This window comes from Lolium rigidum, chromosome 7 (genome assembly GCF_022539505.1).
Source record: "Lolium rigidum isolate FL_2022 chromosome 7, APGP_CSIRO_Lrig_0.1, whole genome shotgun sequence".
NCBI classification, from domain to species: Eukaryota; Viridiplantae; Streptophyta; class Magnoliopsida; order Poales; family Poaceae; genus Lolium; species Lolium rigidum.
This window is the reverse complement of record NC_061514.1, coordinates 129,592,916-129,613,477: the sequence shown is the minus strand read 5'-3', so window position 1 is coordinate 129,613,477 and position 20,562 is coordinate 129,592,916. Positions and strand designations below refer to the sequence as shown.

At 49.1% G+C, this 20,562-nt stretch overlaps 2 protein-coding genes and 4 non-coding genes across 6 annotated transcripts; all 6 read left to right on the top strand.

The window, feature by feature from the left end:
• Positions 1-4,353: 4,353 nt before the first annotated feature.
• LOC124676796 lies at positions 4,354-7,381 on the top strand. Its single transcript, XM_047212824.1, has 2 exons — positions 4,354-4,499; positions 6,953-7,381. Exons 1-2 carry the CDS (start codon positions 4,424-4,426, stop codon positions 7,165-7,167), a joined length of 291 nt encoding a protein of 96 aa, XP_047068780.1. The 5' UTR covers positions 4,354-4,423; the 3' UTR covers positions 7,168-7,381.
• On the top strand, positions 4,978-5,084 carry LOC124679978. Its single transcript, XR_006995386.1, has one exon. It is a non-coding gene; the product is annotated as a small nucleolar RNA snoR103 (small nucleolar RNA).
• LOC124679991 lies at positions 5,272-5,378 on the top strand. Its single transcript, XR_006995398.1, has one exon. It is a non-coding gene; the product is annotated as a small nucleolar RNA snoR103 (small nucleolar RNA).
• Positions 5,911-6,015, top strand: LOC124679987. Its single transcript, XR_006995395.1, has one exon. It is a non-coding gene; the product is annotated as a small nucleolar RNA snoR103 (small nucleolar RNA).
• On the top strand, positions 6,053-6,157 carry LOC124679984. The gene has a single exon (XR_006995392.1). It is a non-coding gene; the product is annotated as a small nucleolar RNA snoR103 (small nucleolar RNA).
• A 1,200-nt stretch (positions 7,382-8,581) lies between the features above and the next one.
• On the top strand, positions 8,582-11,366 carry LOC124677419 (protein disulfide isomerase-like 5-2). The gene is made up of 5 exons (XM_047213406.1): positions 8,582-8,885; positions 9,470-9,573; positions 9,674-10,044; positions 10,190-10,497; positions 10,718-11,366. The coding sequence occupies exons 1-5, from the start codon at positions 8,655-8,657 to the stop codon at positions 10,964-10,966; spliced, it is 1,263 nt and encodes a 420-aa protein (XP_047069362.1). The 5' UTR covers positions 8,582-8,654; the 3' UTR covers positions 10,967-11,366.
• Positions 11,367-20,562: the final 9,196 nt, after the last annotated feature.

Below are 20,562 nucleotides of genomic sequence, written 5' to 3'. Positions count from 1 at the left end.
CAGATCTCACTCTCATTAATGTGTTTCAATCTTCACAAGGTACATTAAAATTTAAATTCAGGGATGGTGACAAGTTGATGTGAATATGATGCTAGAAACTTTTCTTGTAAAGCTTGGTGTACACTTAACCTGTGGTAGAGGATGGGAGTTGGGCCTCCTAAAAGGAAGTTAAGGATGATTTTGTTGTGGGGTATAGCTCACCCTTGAAAACTACGATGCCAATGACTCCGCTAAATTGGGATATCCCAAAGAAGACGGTCCTTATAGGATAGAGCCACAACCAAGATCCATAACTCTTATCGAGCGAAATAATCTCTAGGAAGTCCTCCCAATGATGAGAAAACTAGTAGGTCTCGGATTGACGAGTGCATGTGATGTTAGAGGGTAGCCCTCTCTCTCAAAAAAAAACCAAAAAGTTGAAGGATACCGGAAATTAAGCATTTGATCTCGATGAACATATATTGATATTTGTTTCCACTTAGTGCATAGGTTTGCAATTAGCATCAGCGAACTATATTTCAGTAAAGCATATGCGATGTTTATGGTTGGCAAAGAGAACCTTATGAGATATATGTGCATACGCCTAATCTCTTGTGTTCCTTCCGTTCCAAAAGAAAGCTTCTCGACTTTTTCTAGATACAGATGTATCTATAGCTAAAACATGTCAATATATCTCCGTATCTAGATAAAATGGAGAAGCTTTTTCAGAAACGGAGTGAGTACTTAGAAATGATCAATTTGGACTAGCAAAGGAAAGAACCACATCTAATGGCATCATCATGCAGCTACAGGATGTTAAACTATGAACACTATATTTTTTGTGGGCTTTGTTCTGCTTCATAACCACTAAATACTTTTCATGTTTCTTACCGAAGATGCTGGCATGCTTTGATGGGTTAGTGTGTGACGACAAGCTATATAACTGTGGCTAAGATCTTGGACGCTAGTTGAAACATTATCACTACAAGTTAAAGGAGGTGTGGTAATGTTCTTCATCTCTATACTTCGAGCTGAACAGATCGTGGTATACTAGGTATATTATCTTAATTATATCTTGTATAAAAACAAAGAATTAGTTAGTTGTGTGATATTTCTGGTGGTGGTATTGTGCTGACGTTGTATTTACCGGTTGTGCGGTAGAACCAGAAGCCTAGCATACAACTTATCTCGTAAACTTGCCTTTGGATGAGGTTTTTATAGTTCACTTGTTTCAAACTTGATGTTGTTTTGTTCTTTTTACACAGTCCATGAGAGTGTATGAAATACCTCAACAACATAGGATATGCTTATTTTCGTAGAACCATAAATGATTTTGTACTTTTATGTGGATAATGATGTACTTAGTATATCTAATCTTTAATAGGCCATTTATACATTCAAAAGTATTCAACCAAAACAATTGCGGGAGGAACATGAGAAAGAATATACTTCGCGATGGGCAGGGTATGGCACTCCCACCCTCCAAACCCCCACCGAGCTAAAATGCATGTTTATTTTCACGAGACAATCTTCTATTCGTCGAGATCTTTAAAACTCGATCGTGGTGTTAGATAGGTCTGAGGGACTTCTTATGATATAGTGTTAGATAGGTCTGAGGGACTTCTTATGATATACTACTTCACAATTCAGATGAAGGGTTCTAGATATATTTTGTTTTTAATATTTGTTTCTCTAAGAAAACGTATCCACTCTTCTCTCTTCTCTCATCCTAATTCATTTTTTGTTTGAGTGAGTTCATTACTTTTTTTTTTTGAGGTATAGAGTGGCTTCTTTATTCATTAATCAACAACGTAATACAAAAACTCCAGGTGGCTGAAGTAGCCAAACCTGTCTACCAGTTGTGCTAGAAACAAAACTACGGGCCACTCTATGAGCTTCTGAATTTGAAGCCCTGTTTTCATGTCTAAAACGAACATCAGAGAAGCTATAAGCTTTCTCCTTGATCTCTCTTGTCACCATACTATAGCTGCCTCCGAAGTCACCATGAATGTTGTTAATGACTTGGAGACAATCTGACGCCACAAACATTTTCTGGATGTTGAGGTCCTCCGCCAGGGCCAGCGCTTCCCGACTGGCCAAAGCCTCTAGGATGGCCGGATCAGAGATGCCAGCCACCACCAGGGCTGAGGCACCCATGAACACTACTCCTGCACTTCTGCATACTACACCTAGTGCTCCACCTCCGGTGTTCTTCGCCACCGCAGCGTCGACATTGAACTTTGCAAAGCCCTCCGGCGGTGCAATCCAGCGAGGATGAGATGATCTGACCCCTGGCGTACCCTTGGCTGCTGAGGGGTAGACGATCGACAGATCTTGCATGTAGTTCTCCACAAACCCATGGGTCGTTAGCGGGCCCTGAAACTCACCATCGAAAATGATCTTCCTCCGAGCGAACCAGATGGCCCACAGCGTGACCGCCATAATCGCGAACTCCTCCTTTGACAGTGTTTCCAACATAAGAAACATCCACTGCCTAGCACTCGGCTCAGCCGATCTCACCATATGCTCAAGCATTTCTTCCTTTGCCAGTGCCGAGACACACCTGGCCACATTGCACTCGATGAGAGAATGCCGCCAAGAGTCTTGTGCCCCACATAAAGAACAAGCACTCGTCTCCGCCATGCAACGCTTATTGCGAACGTCACCTGTTGGGAGGGACTGTTGTGCCAGCCTCCATAAGAAGATCCTTACTTTAGAAGGGACCTGCACCTTCCACAACCGCTGCCAAGATTTCTCCTCCCTCACTCCATTCGACCCAGCTGGTCGCTCATTGAGCCAATCTTCTCTCCTTTTTTTTCATTTGAACTAGCAGCCTATATACTGATCTTACTGAGAGAACTCCCGTTTTCTCATAATTCCATGCCCACACATCTTCCATCCTTCGTGTGCTCAAAGGAATGGACAGTATGACCTCAATATCCATTGGAAGGAAATGATGTTCCAACAGATCACTCTTCCATGTCGCCGACGCATTGTCAATAAAAGAAGATACCAGAGGGAGTTGATCTCTCTTCAAACAGGCCGTTGGTCGTAGCATGAAATCACGAGGCAACCAGTTATCATTCCATGCGTTGGTAGATTCACCAGTACCTATTCTTTTGATCAAACCTTGCTTCATCGTGTCCCGACCCTCCACTAACGCGCGCCACACCTGGGACGGCGTCGAGCCAACGGTGCTTGCAGAAAGTCTGAGGACGGAAAGTATACAGCCTTCAGAACCCGTGCGCTTAAGGACATTGGATTCTGTAGTATGCGCCATGCTTGACGCGCCAGCATCGCCGGGTTGAATAACTCCATATCTCGGAAGCCTAGCCCGCCAGAGAATTTTGGGGAGCACATCGTCTCCCAAGACACCCAAGCTGTTTTGCGCCAACCATCCTTGCTTCCCCACCAAAAGCTTCGCAACATAGCATTGATGGATTGGCAGAGACCTCGTGGTAATTTGAAGCAGGACATAGAGAAAATAGGGACTGCCTGTGCCACTGCCTTGATGAGGACTTCCTTGCCCCCTGAAGCAAGAAGTTGATCTAAATATCCTTGGACCTTTTTTCCAAACACGATCCTTGAGGTACTTAAATACCCCAATTTTTGATTTACCAACATCCGAAGGCATACCCAAGTATTTCTCATTCAGCGTCTCATTGGGGACATTCAGAGAAGCCTTGATGAGTTGCCTCGGGACAGCCTTTGCTAAAAAAACACCAAGGACTTGTCCAGATTCACACGCTGTCCTGATGCATTGCAATAGGCATCCAACAGGTCAGAAACTTCCTTAGCTCCCTCTACACTGGCTTTGACAAACAACATGCTATCATCCGCAAAGAGGAGGTGGTTTACCGCAGGAGCTGTGGCTGCCACCTCGATTCCTTCTAGATGCGAAGAACGACGACTTTGTTTAAGGATGCCTGAAAGGCCCTCTGGTGCAATCAAAAAGAGATAGGAGGATATCGGATCGCCTTGGCGGAGACCTCTCGACGGCTTGAAAGACTCCAGAGGTGCACCATTAAAAAGAACCGAGAATGAGACTGAGGACACCAGGGCTCATAAACGAATCACTTTTGTCAACTCAAAAAGAGATAGGGGGATAGGGGGATTACTTTTTTAATCAACCTTTTCCATTTGCCTGCACACGCTGCATGAACGAATCACTTTTGTCAACTCAGCCCATACATGGGTAGGCTCGGAACGCCGGCCCAATTCCGAACAAGCTTCAGTATTCGCCATTCTCTTCTATTGAGAGTGAGCTTATTCCGAACAAGCCCAAAGGCCCAAAGTCAAATAGCCCTTCCACGCAACGCGCAAGGGCGCACGCAACCCTCAGAAAAGCCGGGCCGCGTCAGATCAGTGAAGAGCCATCCCCACATCGCACCCACACCCACAACTCCGGCGGCGGCGACCAGGCGAGAACACCAGCACCAACGCGATGGCGACTGCGCTCAACCGCGGCCTCCGCTCCGGGATCCGCCTCCTCGCCAACGGCGCCGAGGCCTCCAAGCCAGGCAAGAGCCCCACCCCCGCCCCTCTCTATGACCCGATTGGGGTTTCGGTGATGCGATTCGCATCTCGGTTGTGTATTTTTGGTTGTTTGTTTTGATGTGGATGCCTGCAGCGGTAGATCTGTTTTTTCACCTGGAAATTACTCGGATAACCGGACGGCTTTAGCGTTGAAATAATTTTGGGGAATGGTTGGTCATCCGGTCCTCTCTTGGATGCGGGCTATTTGCTGTAGTTCCGATTGAATAGGCATTCTACCATTAATCTTAAAATTGTTCTTCTTCGATGGATCCGCAGACGAGCCTTGCCAGAAATGGACATGATCTCGGATTGCCAGACGGATTGATTTAGCATTCGTGTACCAACGTAGTAAACGGATAACCTAGATCGCCAATTCGTATTATAGACAGTTGTATACCAATCAAGTTACTTTGCTTGTCACCATGTAACAACATTTGATTGTAATGTCTATTTCTTGGCAAGCCGCACAAGTTGCGTCTTGTTGTAAATATGGACAGAGAGTGATGTTGATGGAATTTAGGTGGGTATTATGTGAGTCGTAGATGCTCATAAAGGACCATCACACAATACACATGCATCTTTTTTTGGCACGGGTATGATCTTGGATCGTTAGATGGACTGGTTTAACATTTGTGTATTGACATAGTAAACGGGCAACCTAGATCCCCAATTCGTATTATAGATAGTAGTATCCTAATCAAGTTGCTTTTTTATCAGTGTAACAACATCTGATTGTAATGTTTATTTCTTGGCAAGCCGCACGAGTTGCGTTTTGTTGTAAACATAGACAGAGAGTAATGCTGATGGAATTTAGGTGGGTATTATGTGAGTCGTAGATGCTCATAAAGGACCATCACACATGCATTTTTTTGGTGGCAAGGACCAGGCAAAATATGTTTCTGAAATACCAGTTTATCACTTTCTAACGAGCAATCTATGTCAGTAGTTTGTTCATTTTATGCATAAGCAAGCCTGACATACAAATGTAAAACATACTACTATTTTAGTAATCAGTACAGTTTTCTTTGTGCTATGGAAAATAGTAGGCATGGTATGTCATTTTAACCCTATTTCCTCACCAGTTACGATGCCATAATTCTGTGGATGCTGCTTTAGTTGCAATCGTCGTTTGTTCATAAATCACAAATATCTGTAATTTTCTTATGGCAGTGTATACCATCTGATAATAAAATTTTAATGTCTAATTCTTGGCAAGCCACATGAGTTTTGTCTTGCTGTAGACATGGAGAAAGACTGGAATTTATGGGAGTATAGGTGAGAATTATGTGTGTGGTAGGTGCTCAGGAAGGACCATCACACATACACTTGGTTGACTAGTAGTACGGCATGGCACAGTGACCCTTTCCGCTCATCTATGTCCTAATTCTTGGTAGGCCGCATGAGTTGCGTCTTGCTGTAAATATGGACAAAGAATAAGTTTGATGGTATTTAGGTGAGCATCGTGTGTCATAGATGCTCACAAAGAACCATCACACATAACCATTTTTCGCTCATCTATGTCCTAATTCTTGGTAGGCTGCATGAGTTGTGTCGTGCTGTAAATATGGACAAAGAATAAGTTTGATGGTATTTAGGTGAGCATCGTGTGTCATAGATGCTCACAAAGAACCATCACACATATATTTTGGAGACTAGTAGTAGGATTCTATCATATCATCACGATCCATCAGGGATTGGTGAGAAGGAGAAGTATTTGTTGTTTTGTGCTTTGAGAAAGCCTCTTATATATTTGTCTCCTCATGTGTGTTTTGGAAGTAATTATCAATGTGATTTGGATTGTTCTTCTCTCAGTAACTAACTTGCTGGATATGATTTTTAGCATAACTCACCAATTATGGTTGAAAATATTAATATTATACTATGGTATGTGCTTAGATCTGTTTTGTTTAGTTATGCATTACTATAGTCAAAGAAGGCCTTTGATATACAGAATTTATATTATAAAATGTAACCTTTCGCCCAGCTTTAATAGAAAGGGAAGTACATGATGTCTTTCAGAATAATCATATACCTTCTCCAGTACCTGGATTGGTGATGAAACACTTCTTTATCATAGTGTTGAACTGCTAGATTAATGAGCTTATTTTTTTGCAAACTGTTTCGAACTAATGACAGTTCGCTCCCTTAGCAAATTGGCAATGTTTATCCAATTTATGGCCCTGTTATGTTATCATTAATGGATAGCAGTACATGTCAAATGTATGGAGAAGTGCTTCAGAATTCTTGTCATATGACTGTGCACCTCCAAGAGGTGGCCACAGTAAAGTAGCTTGAAAATGTAGAGAACTGAAGTTTGGTTCGGTGGGTTGGGAGAGCTGGGGATATTGATTGTGGGGATTGAAGTAGTTGTGAATTCTTTTTTTCATCTCTACATTTGCTCATGTTGCTGATTACCTGTTCTTTATTTGTGCATCAGCTTCACGTGGATTCCATGCTACCGGGGTGAAGAGGATGGGAGGGCATGCGGCCCATGATGGGGAATACTACCTCCATGCCAAGCACATGTACAACTTGCACAGGATGAAGCATCAGAAGCTGACAGCATGGTTTTCCGTGCTGGGAGCAGTAAGCATTGGCGTCGGTGTCCCCGTATACGCGGTCATCTTCCAGCAGAAGAAGGCCTCTGGATGAGCTTACGTACACCTATTTTTTAATAGCATTTTCTGAAGTCGAAACTCACTTCACTTCAATTCTCTGATTGTTGTTTCGTGTTACTCCATTTGCTCTTAGCAGATGCTCCGAATCTATAACCTCGTTTCTTGAGTCTGCTTATGTTAATAATACTACAGAGGCTTGAACTATCCAGGCTGTGGAGAAACCCTCCAGGGTTGTTTTGAGTGTTTCATGGTACCTTTCAACGTCTCATTTGCAGTTTGCATCTGTTTATGTTCTATAGCATATTTGCCGTCACGTACTGATTGTGTACTGTATTGTCCGCTGAAATTGCTCAAATTTGATTAGGTTGATTGTTTCCTGAAATTATTCAAGTGTAAATTTCTATGATCATGAAAGCGGCAGATGCAAATTGTATGCTCTGTTCAATGTCATAATGTGTGTTGAACGATTTTGTTTTTGGTCGATTTAGTTTGGAAAAATGTTTTACCTCAATTAGCTTATTGTTTTCCGAAATTTGTGTGTGACCATCAATATTTTTGGCCATTTTCTACTTGGACAAGTGACAGGCAGCAATCAGCTTTGAAAAGTTCAAGCCAGATAAAACAAATTAAATAAATGGGGTCAGAAATAAACATATGTGCATTATCAAGTCTCGATGTCATAGGCTATTCCGATAAAGGATTCATGCTAGCACAAGTGGTAATCAGCAAGACCAATGCCACCTGATGAATTTGTGCGTCGGCTAGGTATCTTCGTGCCATCTTGTGGGTCTCCAGATGATAAAATCTTAATTATCTCTGGGTCTCCGATGATAAAATCTTTATCTTCATGCCATCTCGTGGGTCTCCAGATGATAAAATATTAATTTTGTTTGGAAGTATACATATTTATAATCCAAATATTAATGAAGTATTGAAAGAAACCTTGGTACTACGAAGATTAATCACCACAAGTAGTTGTTTTTTGCGAACCTTCATCCTAAATCTTAAGGCTTACATTTTTTTTAAAGTCAAACCAAGTAAAATTTGATCGAACTTTTAGAACAATGTATTAACAAATATAATATTTTGTATATACCATACGAAAATATATTTTATTATTTATTTAATGATATTAATTTTGTATTTTACATATTATAATGATTTTTGGTAAAAGTTTAGATATAGTTTGACTTTCTATTGACATATTAGTAAATTATGATAAACCCGTCTATGAAATACTCCAATTATTGAGCAAGGAAAATGTCAGACCCATATTAGTACTGGAGTACTATTTTCACGGACATGTTATTATCGCAGTTTATGAACAAATTTTGTAACAACACGTTTCATCAAATGCAAATTTGCACCCATGATATTTCAGAAGTGGATATATGAACTTTTCCTTTCTCCAATAACCCCCTTCCACCAAGACTAGTCAAGTAGGAGTACTCAAGTTCCGTGGGCTCCAGAACCACTCCTTTTCGTGCCGACGCGGCGGAAGATCGAATCGGCCGAACGGCGATGGCGACGACTCCGCCGCCGCCGCCGCTTCCTCTCCTCCTCCTCCTCCCTCTGCTGCTGCTCGCCGCCTTCGCTGCCACCGCCGCCGTCGCGGGCGAGGAGTTCCCGCGCGACGGGAAGGTGATAGACCTGGACGACAGCAACTTCGAGGCGGCGCTGAGCTCCATCGACTTCCTCTTCGTCGACTTCTACGCGCCGTGGTGCGGCCACTGCAAGCGCCTCGCCCCCGAGGTACGGTACTGCTGCTTGTCAACCTAGCTCCCACAAATTGGTATATTCCTGAGAGATGTGGTGCGAATTGAGTTGCGCTAGGACTGCCAATAATGCGAATTTTGAGAAGCCGTAGGATGCCGCTGTTCTAGATCTCGTCAATTGCGTGGTTTTGTGGTACTGGGACGATTGGGAGTTTCGGATCGCGAGATCACTTGAACTCTAGCAGATTAGGGCGAGCACAGGGGAGAGAGTGTTGGGAAGAACAAAATGTTCTAGGATTCTTATATGTGGACCTGACTGTCTGGAGGAAATTGAAATGGCACACACCTTCACCGCAATAAAGCTAGATTCCTACGCGGAAGAACATAAACTGCTGTAGCTGAGTGCACGCAGGTCTTGGTCTCTGGTACTACATCAAGATGTTCAAGATGTCTGAAGTACCATAGAGCTAGTAGTCTTATGGATGCATCAAGATGTTCCTTTCTTGACCATAACTAGATTCTCAATTGTTACACTTCACTTATTTAAACTATCATAAAAGCAGGGAACGTCCTGTGGAGTATCTGTCTTGTACTTAAGACTGAGAAAATAAACTGTTGCAGTTAGATGAAGCTGCACCGGTGTTGGCGGGGCTGAGTGAGCCCATCATGGTTGCCAAAGTTAATGCCGACAAGTACAGGAAACTTGGATCGAAATATGGAGTGGAGTAAGTCTCACTCCCATGAGTAGTTTGGTTTTACTGCCACTCAAGAGATTTATGCATGCTGTCATGATGACGATGTTCCTTACTTATCTTCTGAATGCAGTGGCTTCCCTACTCTAATGCTCTTTATCCACGGGGTCCCTATTGAGTACACTGGTTCAAGGAAAGCTGATTTGCTCGTCCGCAATCTTAAGAAGTTTGTTGCACCTGATGTTTCTATTCTAGAGTCAGATACTGCAATCAAGAGCTTTGTTGAGAATGCTGGCACGAGCTTTCCGATGTTCATAGGTTTTGGGGTCAATGAGTCAGTGATTTCTGAATATGGAGGCAAATACAAGAAAAGAGCATGGTTTGCCGCCGCAAAAGATTTTTCTGAGGACTTAATGGTTACATATGATTTTAATAAGGCTCCGGCACTGGTTGCGGTTCATCCAAAGTATAACGAAAAAAATGTATTCTATGGCCCATTTGAAGGTAAATCCTTCTCTATGTTTATGATTCAACAGTTCCTAGTTTCTTGTGATGCTAACCTAAGTAGTAACTGGAAGTGTTATATTTCATGTTATGTTAGTTAAGTTGTCTGTGATGCTAGTAAATGTCGATCTTGTTGTGTACACAGGACATTTCTTAGAAGATTTTATAAAGCAGTCACTGCTGCCTTTGACTGTCCCCATCAACACCGAGACACTGAAATTGTTGGATGATGATGACAGAAAGGTTGTTCTCGCAATTCTGGAGGATGACTCAGATCAAAATTCTACCCAGCTGGTAAAAGCTTTGAGGTCTGCTGCTAATGCGAACCGTGACTTGGTGTTTGGATATGTTGGAGTAAAACAATGGGAGGAGTTTGTGGAGACTTTTGATGTTTCCAAGAGCTCACAATTGCCAAAGCTAATAGTGTGGGACAGAAATGAAGAGTATGAACAAGTAAGTATTGACACTTACCTTAGCAATCCATTCATGTCCTAGCTACCAGGGGCCCAATAAAAAAGCCTTCAATCTCACTTCTGAAAAATAAATACTGAAGTATGGTTAAAATTTAATAAAAGATGCGGAGGCATGATTTCTTTTTCAGATATTTCTGTATAGCTGGTCAGCATTCATTTAGAATTCATCATGTAATTGACTAAAATGCTTCGTGCTGAAGGTGGAAGGTTCAGAAAGGTTAGAAGATGGTGACCAAGCATCCCAAATAAGCATGTTCCTTGAGGGGTACAGAGCAGGAAGAACAACAAAGAAGCAAGTCACCGGCCCATCCTTCATGGGTTTCATGCACTCTCTTGTCAGCATGAACTCGTTGTACATTCTTATGTTTGTTGTTGCTCTTCTCGGTGTCATGCTGTACTTTGCCGGCCAAGATGATACTCCTCAGCCAAGACGAGATCATGCCGAGTGACGGAAGCTGGGTTAGCTTCTTGCAACAAAAGAAGGTTAGCAACTAGGAGGTATATTGCACACTTTCAACAGTTGTTAAGCCCTGAAGAGGCGGGGTTTCAGCGGATATTCATCGTATCTCTGTCGGCGATGCAGTCATCAGTTCCTGCATTTTCCACCCAGGTTTTGTTTGTTGGTTAGGTCTTAGAAACTGGCTGTTTCACGTGTGAGCTAGAAACTCTGCCTAATTTTGACACTTGTATGGAGATGTTTTTTATTTGTTTGTTTATTATTGTGAGGGTTGTATGGTGTATGGAAATGATCTGCCATGGTAGTCGGGCGAACTTCTGTACAATTGATATGGCATTAATAATGTGTGAATTATGATATTATATATAGTGATTTGTTCGTTGATCCTATCACTGAAGCAGCGCCTTTGTTCCAGTAGAGGATTTTTGTTTGTGATATACTCCCTGCGATCCTTTTTAATTGACGCGTACAGAATGGAATTCTGAAGGGTGCTAGCCATTGCATCGTGTTGATTAAATCGGATGAGAGGGAGTACCAGTTATGGTTCGGCAGTCTGGTTTCTGCCTGGATAGTAGTAGTGCAACATTGATTCGATAGTTCTGTAGCAGACTAGCAGTAATCAGGCGTTGCAAAACAAACATCACTCTACTTGTCTTCTGATGATGCGAGTAACGAGTACCCATGGGGACACGCAATTGCCTGCACTTCCCTTGCTGTCAGAGAGCAAGTACGAACCAAGGTACGCACCTCTTTATCCCGTGAGCAAGTACTTTTATAAAGCTATATATGCTGCCAGCCAGCCCGCGATCACAAGCTGTTCCTGGTCTTGTACTAATGATTTAGATAGTAGGACTGAACACTCACTATGTTAAATAGAGGTTGAGCAAGTCGAAAGGGGGAGTACATAAAAAACATGGTTTATCCAACTATCTGTCAAAAGAGGTGCAATCATGTCCACTCTGAACAAAAATCAACATTGAGGAAACTACTCGTCTCAGCAAACAAAAAATGGAGCTAGAAATGTATGAAACTCAATATATATTGTTCATTTGGCAAACGTTTTTCACATTTTGGGGGGCGCATTTTTTTTTTTGAAGGTGTGCCCCCCCCCTCCAATTCTTTCCTGCGTCCGTCACTGCCCACGCTGCGTGATGGCGTGAGGAGGTTCCTACCTGATGCGTTGAGTCATCCGCGTCACCGCGTGCCAACCTGCTTCTTGTGGCTTGGTCGTCCTCTGAACTCTGAGGCCTTGTTCGGTTAATCCCTTTGTAAAGTGGATTGGCGTGGATTGAGGGGTATTAGGGGGTATTTTGACTTAGATAGGATTTAATCCCTTCCAGTACATGTCAATCCCGGTGAATTTCTAAGAAACTGAACGAGGCCTGAAAGGGAGTTAGGATGACACTTGACAATAATCGGATGATGCTTGACAACAATAATATATACAGCCTTGGTTGGAAAATTAGTGACTCAACTTGTATAGATATAGATGTACATGCTGAAATAGATCTAGATATATCTTATCTAAACGTTTTTCTCCTTTTCAAAAAAAGAGTTATGTGCGACCGGGGTATTAGGAAAATATGCTATAATTCAAAGAAAAGTAAGACAATGTTAAGATTAAACTATCCCAATATATTAGAACCAAACATATTTTTAGAGGCTTGGAGAAATAATACTTAGTACTTAAATACATCCAAATTTACATAAATCTACGATTCTTTTCTCGACGAAATGAGTACCAAACTAAGCCTAATAGCTAGTGTGCATATATATCAGCTGAGTAAAACTAAGCGTCGTTAGAGCATCTCCAGTCGCGTCCCCCAAACCGTCCCCCAAAGGGATTTGGGGCGCGCCGGACAAAAAAACGTTTCCAGCCGCGCGCCTCAAAGCCCTTTTTTGTCCGGCGCGCCCCGATACGGTGTCCGGCGTCCCGAGCCCGTCCCCGTCCCACAGGGGACGCACCGGGCACGCCGGACACAACGAAATGAGAGGCGAGGAGGCGCGGGGCCGACCCGTCAGCGGCTCGGACGCTCAACCGCCACATACGTAGCGACGGTGTAGTTGACAGGAAGCGGAACCGTCGCATTGGCAAGCGCGTCGACGACGCGCCAACCCCGCCGGAATGGAGCGCCGACTCCTCGGAAGAGCAACCGCTGCTCTCTTCGACTTCTGCGCCGCCGTTCATCCGCGCTCAATAAGACCCGTACGTACGCCGTCATTCATCCAAGCTTCCATCCGACACCTCCAGCCGACGATGAGCTACATCTCCCGGCCTCCCGTCCGACACCTCCAGCGAGGGAAAGCCTGCCGGCTGGCGCCATTGGTGGGACAAAGCCGGGACGCCGAGCAGCGGCGACGATTCCCCGCCGCCAGTTGACAGCGAGGAGGAATGGCTGGGCTGGGAGGAGGAGGAAGAAGAGAGCGAGGCCGCGGCGGCGGCGGTGGCCCGTGCGAAGGCGAAGGCGGCCAAGGCGAAGGCTTCCAAGGCGAAGGCCGCCAAGGCGAAGGCCGCCAAGGCCAAGGCCGCCAAGGCCAAGGCCAAGGCCAAGGCCAAGGCGCAGCCGACGAGCACCGGCGACGACGACGCGTCGAGCGCCGACACCGCCTCTTCGGAAGAGGTGACGAGCAGGAAGCGCCACCGCGATGACGCACGACGAGGCGGGGCCATCAGCGAAGAAGAAGAAGTAGATAGTTTATATGTATTTAATTATATTTTTTCGAAGTTTTATATATAATTTGTTTATGTTCAACCGATTTGAATATTATTAAATAGTTTCTTTCTAGCCAAAAAAATACTTTTAATGTTTGGGGGCGGCGTTTGGGGGACGCGGCTGGGGAGCGACGTCCCCCAAACGCGGCACGAACGAAACACATCCCCCAAACGCTCGATCCGGCGCGGTTTGGGGGATGGTTTGGGGGACGCGACTGGAGATGCTCTTATCTATCAAAGGCACAACGCGACCTGTCCGAGAAGGCACCCTGCATAGGACGCCGTGCCACGGTGTTTGGTGTATGCTTCGTACTATGTAATGTACGACTCGAATACTCTCTTGGTTCACAATTAACTCTTACTTTTGTTTTTGTTTAGTTAAAGTTAAACTTTATAATTTAGAATAGCATCTGTACAATCTAAAATGTATTGTAATAGAATTGTCATAAAATGTGTATGCATTTGTATTCTTAGTACAAATTTTGGCTTTGATAACGCGAGGTAATTGCGAATGGAGATTTGGAGTGTGTTAGAGCATCTCCAGTCGCGTCCCCCAAACCGTCCCCCAAACCGCGCCGGATCGAGCGTTTGGGGGACGTGTTTCGTTCGTGCCGCGTTTGGGGGACGTCGCTCCCCAGCCGCGTCCCCCAAACGCCGCCCCCAAATGAATATTTGTGCAGGAAAATAAAGGTTTTCATTCAATTTTGATTATATATTACAAAGTTTGAATGAAAACGGCTAGATTTCATCTAAACCTAGGCTACCGACCGCCCGGCGGCGCGTTCGACGGCCCCGCCCCGTCGTCGCCTCCCCTACGCCGCAGCTCCTCCTGCGCGCGCCTCCTCTCCTTGCGTTCGGCGGTGGCCGGACGGTGCCGCTCCCGCCGATAGTCCTCCTCCGCCCTCCCCGCCGTGCCGCCCGGAGGGAGAGCTCGACGGCGCGACGAACCCGCGCCTCTTCGCGGGCACGGGTGTCGTCCCGGAGCTTCTTCTCCGACTCGAAGGACTCGACGAGGGCGCGTTGCTGATCGGCCGTCTCGTCCGGGTGCGGGCGTCGTCGTCGGACCAGCCGAACTCGTCGTCGTCGTCGTCGTCGCCGTCGTCCTCCACCTCGGTCTCCTCCGCCTCGGCCTCCTCCTCCATTGGCGCCTCCTCCTCCACATCCGTTGGCGCCTCCATCATCGCCGCCGCAAACGCGTCGGCCGCCGCTAACTCGCTCCGCCCGCCTCCCCCATAGCGCCGTAGCGCCGACTCCCGCTGCCGACGCTCCTCCGCCGCCGCCCGCTGCCGCAGATCGATCGACTCACGCCGCCGGCGCTCGATCGAGTCACGCCGTTCACGGAACAGCGCCCGCCGCTCATCGCGCCGGGCGCCGGCGCTCGTCGGCCCATCGCCGCTCCATGTCCTCCCGGAACCGGCGCCGTCGCGCCTCTTGTCCCGTCGAGGCGTCGAACGCCGCAACGGTGTCGCATCGTCGCTCCTACCACGCTGCTGCCGCCGCGGCCTCCTCGCCCGCGGAGGCGGGGCGGAGAACGCCGCAAGATCCGCCGCCCGCCGCGCCTCACGCCGGCCGGCGGGCCTCCTCCTCGAGTGCCTCCTCGAGTGCCGCACGCTGCCGCCGGCTCGTCAATGGAGGAGACGGCGGTGGAGGGAAGTGGCCATCGCCGGGCGGTTCGCCATTGCCACCGGTGATGGAGGAGACGGCTGTGGAGCGACGAGGGCTGTGTTTGTTGCCGGCGGGGTGTGGTGGCTACCATTGATGAGCCGGGAGACCTTTTATAGACGCCGGCGTCGGGAAGAAAGCGCGGGAACGGACGAGAAGAGGCGGGAAGATCGCGCGGGAACGGGCGGTGGCGTGCGAACGCCGGCGACGCGTGGAGGCCGCGCAGCGACCGACGAGACGTCTCGCCCGCCCTCCGTCGCCATTAAGGCAAAGATGCCGCCGTGTGTCACTGCGCGCGAATAACTTCGTCGCGAGGTAGGCGACGGTTAGGTTAAAATTAACCGTGCCGGCCGACGCGTCGGCCCCGCCACTCCCCGCCTCGCTTCGTTGTGTCCGGCGGCCCCCGGAGCGTCCCCGTGGGACGGGGACGGGCTCGGGGCGCCGGACACCGTATCGGGCCGCGCCGGACAAAAATGGGCTTTGGGGGACGCGGCTGGAACATTTTTTTTGTCCGGCGCGCCCCAAATCGCTTTGGGGGACGGTTTGGGGGACGCGACTGGAGATGCTCTTAGACTTGGACAACCACAGAACCACTTTGCTACTAGTAGCCTCGTGTAGGCTAGTACTATGAAGTACTACTAGTACTAGCAACTAGCAAGAGGTACCCTGCGCTGCATGCCTGACGCTCACTGAGAGGAGCAGCAGCTAGCAACTGGCGAGCGCCACTGCCGGCACATCGCGTTCTCTATGCACTGTACTTGCTTGCGTAGTTGGCAGTTCTCCTCGAAACGAAATCAAGAAGCGGTGGTAGTACCCTGAAACGCCGTACGTCGAATCTAATGGCGGCCGAGGCGGTGGAGGCCGGCTGGCGGCCGGTCGCTGTCCCGCACACGGCACACAGCCCGGACGCGGCGGACGGTTTATGAACGCAACGCAAGCAACCACGCACGGACCGACCTGACCTCTCGGCTCTCGTCGCTAGCGATAAGCAGCCGGCCGGTTCCGTTCCACGAGGAAGCGCAAGCGTACGGCTCTCGTCGCCGCGCGGGAGCCCATCGGCGAGTTAATCCGTTCTGGTTAGCTGTTACGCTTGTTCAACAATCTACCCGGCGCAATGATAGCTCCGGAGCGATACATGCGCAGCGCATTCATCCGCAGGTTAATCATGCAATGAAAATGGACAGATGGACGGAGCCACGTTTTCCTGAAGAGGAATTCCACGTTGAACAGGTAAGCTAGCCGCGCGCGGGTGGATCGCCGTCGTGCTCATCGGCCGGAGGGAGACGGGCACGGGACGGGTGATGGGGTTCCCGGAGGAAGAGGCAACGAAAAGGCGACGGTCAGAAGCTCGCCAGCTGTGGGCTTGGGGTCGGCATCTCGCCGCGCGCGGGGGCGCTGGGCAGGCGGCGCGGCGGACGGTGGACACGCCCGTCTCGTGGTCGATCGATCGTGGGTATATGATGGGGCTACGGCGAAACGGTTGGCCGGATCCGGCCGGTGCCTGCCCGCGCTTTGGGAAACCATCCTGATTCCAGTTCTTCCTCCTCCCACGAGAAAATTACAAGAAATCATCGCATTTGCAGGCTTGCAGCTAGAGTTTGAAAAAACTACCACTTCAGCGTTAATAGTTAACAAAAAGAAAAAATTCGTCTCTCATGCACGTTTAATCACAAAAACTGACAGGTGGATCTCGCTGTTAAGCTGACGTGGCACGTCCAAACCGGCTAAAAGAGACGCGCAACAGACTAGCTCTAGTTTCGGGTTTTTTTTTTTGTAAATTTCGGTGGAACTCACTTAGATCTCTTCTTTCCCTTCTTCTTTATTTTACAAAAAAAAAAAATAGGGAGGGGCACAAGCGTCGCCGCCGCTCTTGTTCTGCGTACACCGGAACGACCGAAATAGGGACGAACACACATGCCATTGCCACAACCGAGCTTGCCTCACCGCCATCGTGTCACGCACTGCCGCAACAAAGAGAGTGAAATCTATGGTGTGGTACTGCGACAGCAGATGTATTGCGATGGGACACTGCCCCTTGTTATATTGTGATCCAAGCGGAGTCTGAAGTTAGCCCACAACGTGCCCAACAGGAACACCTAGGGGGGCGATGCCCCCCCCCCCCCCCCCGAGTACGGATTGTCATCAGCACATATTTACATCTCTTGTAAGCCACCGGATAGAGTTGGTCGCTTCATGAGAACCCACAGAGTTTGTAAACACTTCCCGATAAAGTGAAATTTTGTGGCTAGTGCCCGTGGATTTTACCTCTCTTTATTCGAGAGGGTTCTCCACGTTAAAATCTTGTGCCCCCTATATATTTTCTTGCTACTTATTCGTTATTTGCTTGCGTGTTTATAACACGTACTTTATGTTACGTGTTAACGTTGAAGTGGTGATTTTTTAAAACCCTGACATAAAGTGGTGGTTTTTAAAATCCTAGCCGCAATTGTGGTCGTCTTTTGAAATTTTCTTTCCTCACCGTAGACTCGTTTGCTCCTTAACCCTAGTGTTGTATCGTTATCTATCCCCATTCCCCAACCTCGACGAGTCGCTGCATGTTTTTGTATGGGAGAAGATATATACTATTCGATGAATAAGACGCACACGACGAAGTTTGACCGAGAAAATTAAGCAACAAAACAAAATCATGGTTATATTGTACGTAATTAGTAATAATAAGAATTTTTAATAATTCTAATTGTATACCAATAATTTTATATTTAGAGTATTTCTTGAAAAAACACGAAAAACGAGGATATCTTATTATTAGAATGGAAGGAGTTGTTCAGCCAACGTACATCCATCGATTGTTGTAATGGAGCCTCCCACGCGCTCTGCGCCCCCCTCCGCGGCTCCGCCGCCGATCCCATCCCACACCAGCCCCTCGCCGGCGCCGTCCAGCGCGTCGGCGACCACCATACTGGCGCCTCCCGCTCCGGGCTCGCCAGCCACCCCTCCCACCCCGTCCGCTCCCCTCCAGCGCTGGGCCGCACCGGGCTCGGTCGGCTCTGCCGCTGCCTGGCTGCGCGGCATTTACTCCGCCGAGCTGCGGCCTGCTGCCTCGGCTGCCGCTCCGGCCGGATCCCACGGAGCGCTGGCTATCCGGAGCAGCCTTGAAGAGGGCCAGCGGTGCGGATCCAGCGGATCCAGCGCGGCTTCCCCATTTCGGCATCCACCTTCAAGGCCTGCTGCCTATCCCGCTAGCCCGAGGCTCTGCCCTCTTGCCGGAGATTCAATGCCCTGCCCCAGCCGCAGATCCGGGCCGTGCCGTGCTTCTGCCCCGCGCCCGGTCTCCCGCTCCCCGGTGCCAGCTTCTGGTCAAACTTGCCTGGAATGGCAACTGGTCTCTTCGAGGCGTCGACGGCGTGCGCCGCCCGTACCACCTTCGGCCCGGAGAAGTTATGGCGGCCGCGGCCAGGAGCCTCGCCCCGCCCATCCACCCGCCTATTTGAAGCGCTTCCAGGGTCGCTGCTATCGCTGCCTTGCCTCCGACCACCGTGCATCCAGCTGTCGAGACCCCGTCCGCTGCGCCGCCTGCCTCCGCTTCGGGCACCGGGCCCGCCACTGCCGCAAGCTCCACCCTCAAGCGGCGTGCCCTACGCCCCTGCCGCCTCCGCCCCCGCCCCCTCCTTCAGCGATGGCGCTGGAGCACCGGCCTGGCGATGCGGCGTGGCGTCCTGGCCGGGGCACCACCTTCTCCTTCTGCTCTCAGGCAGCAGAGGATACAGTGCGGCTGCTCCGCTTCTCCACGGTCCTCGTCACCATGTCCGAGACGCGCAACGACATCAACCCGCAGATGGTGGCCAGGGCGCTTGAGCGCGACCTGCACATCCCCTTCGACCAGATGCACGTCACCAAGCATTTCCCCGAGCCGTTCCTCGTGCGCTTCATCAACGCCTCGCACCGCGACATCGCTCTGGCCGCCGGTGTCGCCTCCTGCCGGGGCGTAGTCCTGCTGCTTGCGGCCTGGACGCCGGCGGTAGGTGGCCACCAGCGTGTCTGGCGCTACTACTGCCGCTTGGCCGTCGAGCGAGTCCCGCTCTAGTGCTGGAACAAGGAGGACGTGCAGGACGCCGTCGGCCGCTCCTGCGTCATCGATCGCCTTGAGCGGCAGACGCTCAGCTTCACCAACACCTCATGCGTCTATGCATGGGCATGGGCGTGGAATCCTGACTGCATCCCCACCTCCAACGACTACTCCGTCCTCAACCTCTCGCCGGAGCGACACGGTCGCGCCACGCTGCCGGAGGGCACGCCGCACAGTGAAGGGCAGCAGGGGCCGCTCTTCCCTGTCCTCATCCACCTGGACACCACCAAGGACTTTGCGCCGCTGCCGGAGGGAAGCTCCGCACCATGGCCGCATGTTGAGCGCTTCCGTTACGAGCTTGGTGTTGAGGACAGCGCACCTGCTGGGCGTGGAGCTCGCAGCCGCTCAGGGGTGCATGACCGTCTCCGCCACCCTCGCCGCGATGACGATGATGAGGACGCGCCGCGTGGTCGTCGTCGCCGTGACCGCTCCCGCGGCAACCGCCGCAGTGGCCTGCTGGGCTGCCGGTCCGACGGCTCTGTGGGTACTGCGGGCCAGCAGCGCCGTCGCCGTGATGATGACACTGGCCGCGGCGGCCGCCGCCGTGCGGCTGACCCCTCTGTGGCGCCGGAGGGCGTGGACCGCGGGCGCTCGCACTCCCGTCGCCACAGCCGCGGCCGTTCCCGTTCCCGCACCCGCTCCATGGACGGGAACCGCTCCTGGTCCAGTGCGTCGGGGTCGCCGGTTGGAGCGCTCCCTCGCCAGCTGACAAGGGATTAACTTGTCAATGCCTATGGATTATAGGCTAGGGTTTAGTTAGAAGTAGAGGGCAAGTAGATCTCGAAGGTTTCAGCCGAAAAGTACTCGACGAATATGAAAACTAGGGTTTGCGGACAATGATTCGATGATCTTCTCGTCCCTCGACCCCCCTTTATATAGGTGGAGCCGAGGGATTCGTGCTATACAAGGATTACATAGTCCGGGACGGTTTCTAACTCATCCCGCCGGATTACAAATAACACTTCCTATTACAACTCTATCTTTTCCTTAAGTACATCTTGGGCTCTCGAGTCTTCTTATTCTTCGGGTAGTGGGCCTTCAATAAACCCCGGGTACTATATTAGGCAGGCCCATTTGGGATGCCTATGTCAGTAGCCCCCAGATATTTTGCTTGAATCGTAGAGTC

What these genes read in the sequence shown, in the direction of transcription:
- LOC124676796 (XM_047212824.1), top strand. Translation starts at nt 4,424, where the DNA reads ATGGCGACTGCGCTCAACCGCGGCCTCCGCTCCGGGATCCGCCTCCTC. An exon ending in CGCCGAGGCCTCCAAGCCAG is followed by an intron (nt 4,500 to 6,952) that starts GCAAGAGCCCCA and finishes TTTGTGCATCAG; the next exon opens with CTTCACGTGGATTCCATGCT.
- LOC124677419 (XM_047213406.1), top strand. Translation starts at nt 8,655, where the DNA reads ATGGCGACGACTCCGCCGCCGCCGCCGCTTCCTCTCCTCCTCCTCCTC. An exon ending in GCAAGCGCCTCGCCCCCGAG is followed by an intron (nt 8,886 to 9,469) that starts GTACGGTACTGC and finishes AAACTGTTGCAG; the next exon opens with TTAGATGAAGCTGCACCGGT. An exon ending in GAAATGAAGAGTATGAACAA is followed by an intron (nt 10,498 to 10,717) that starts GTAAGTATTGAC and finishes TTCGTGCTGAAG; the next exon opens with GTGGAAGGTTCAGAAAGGTT.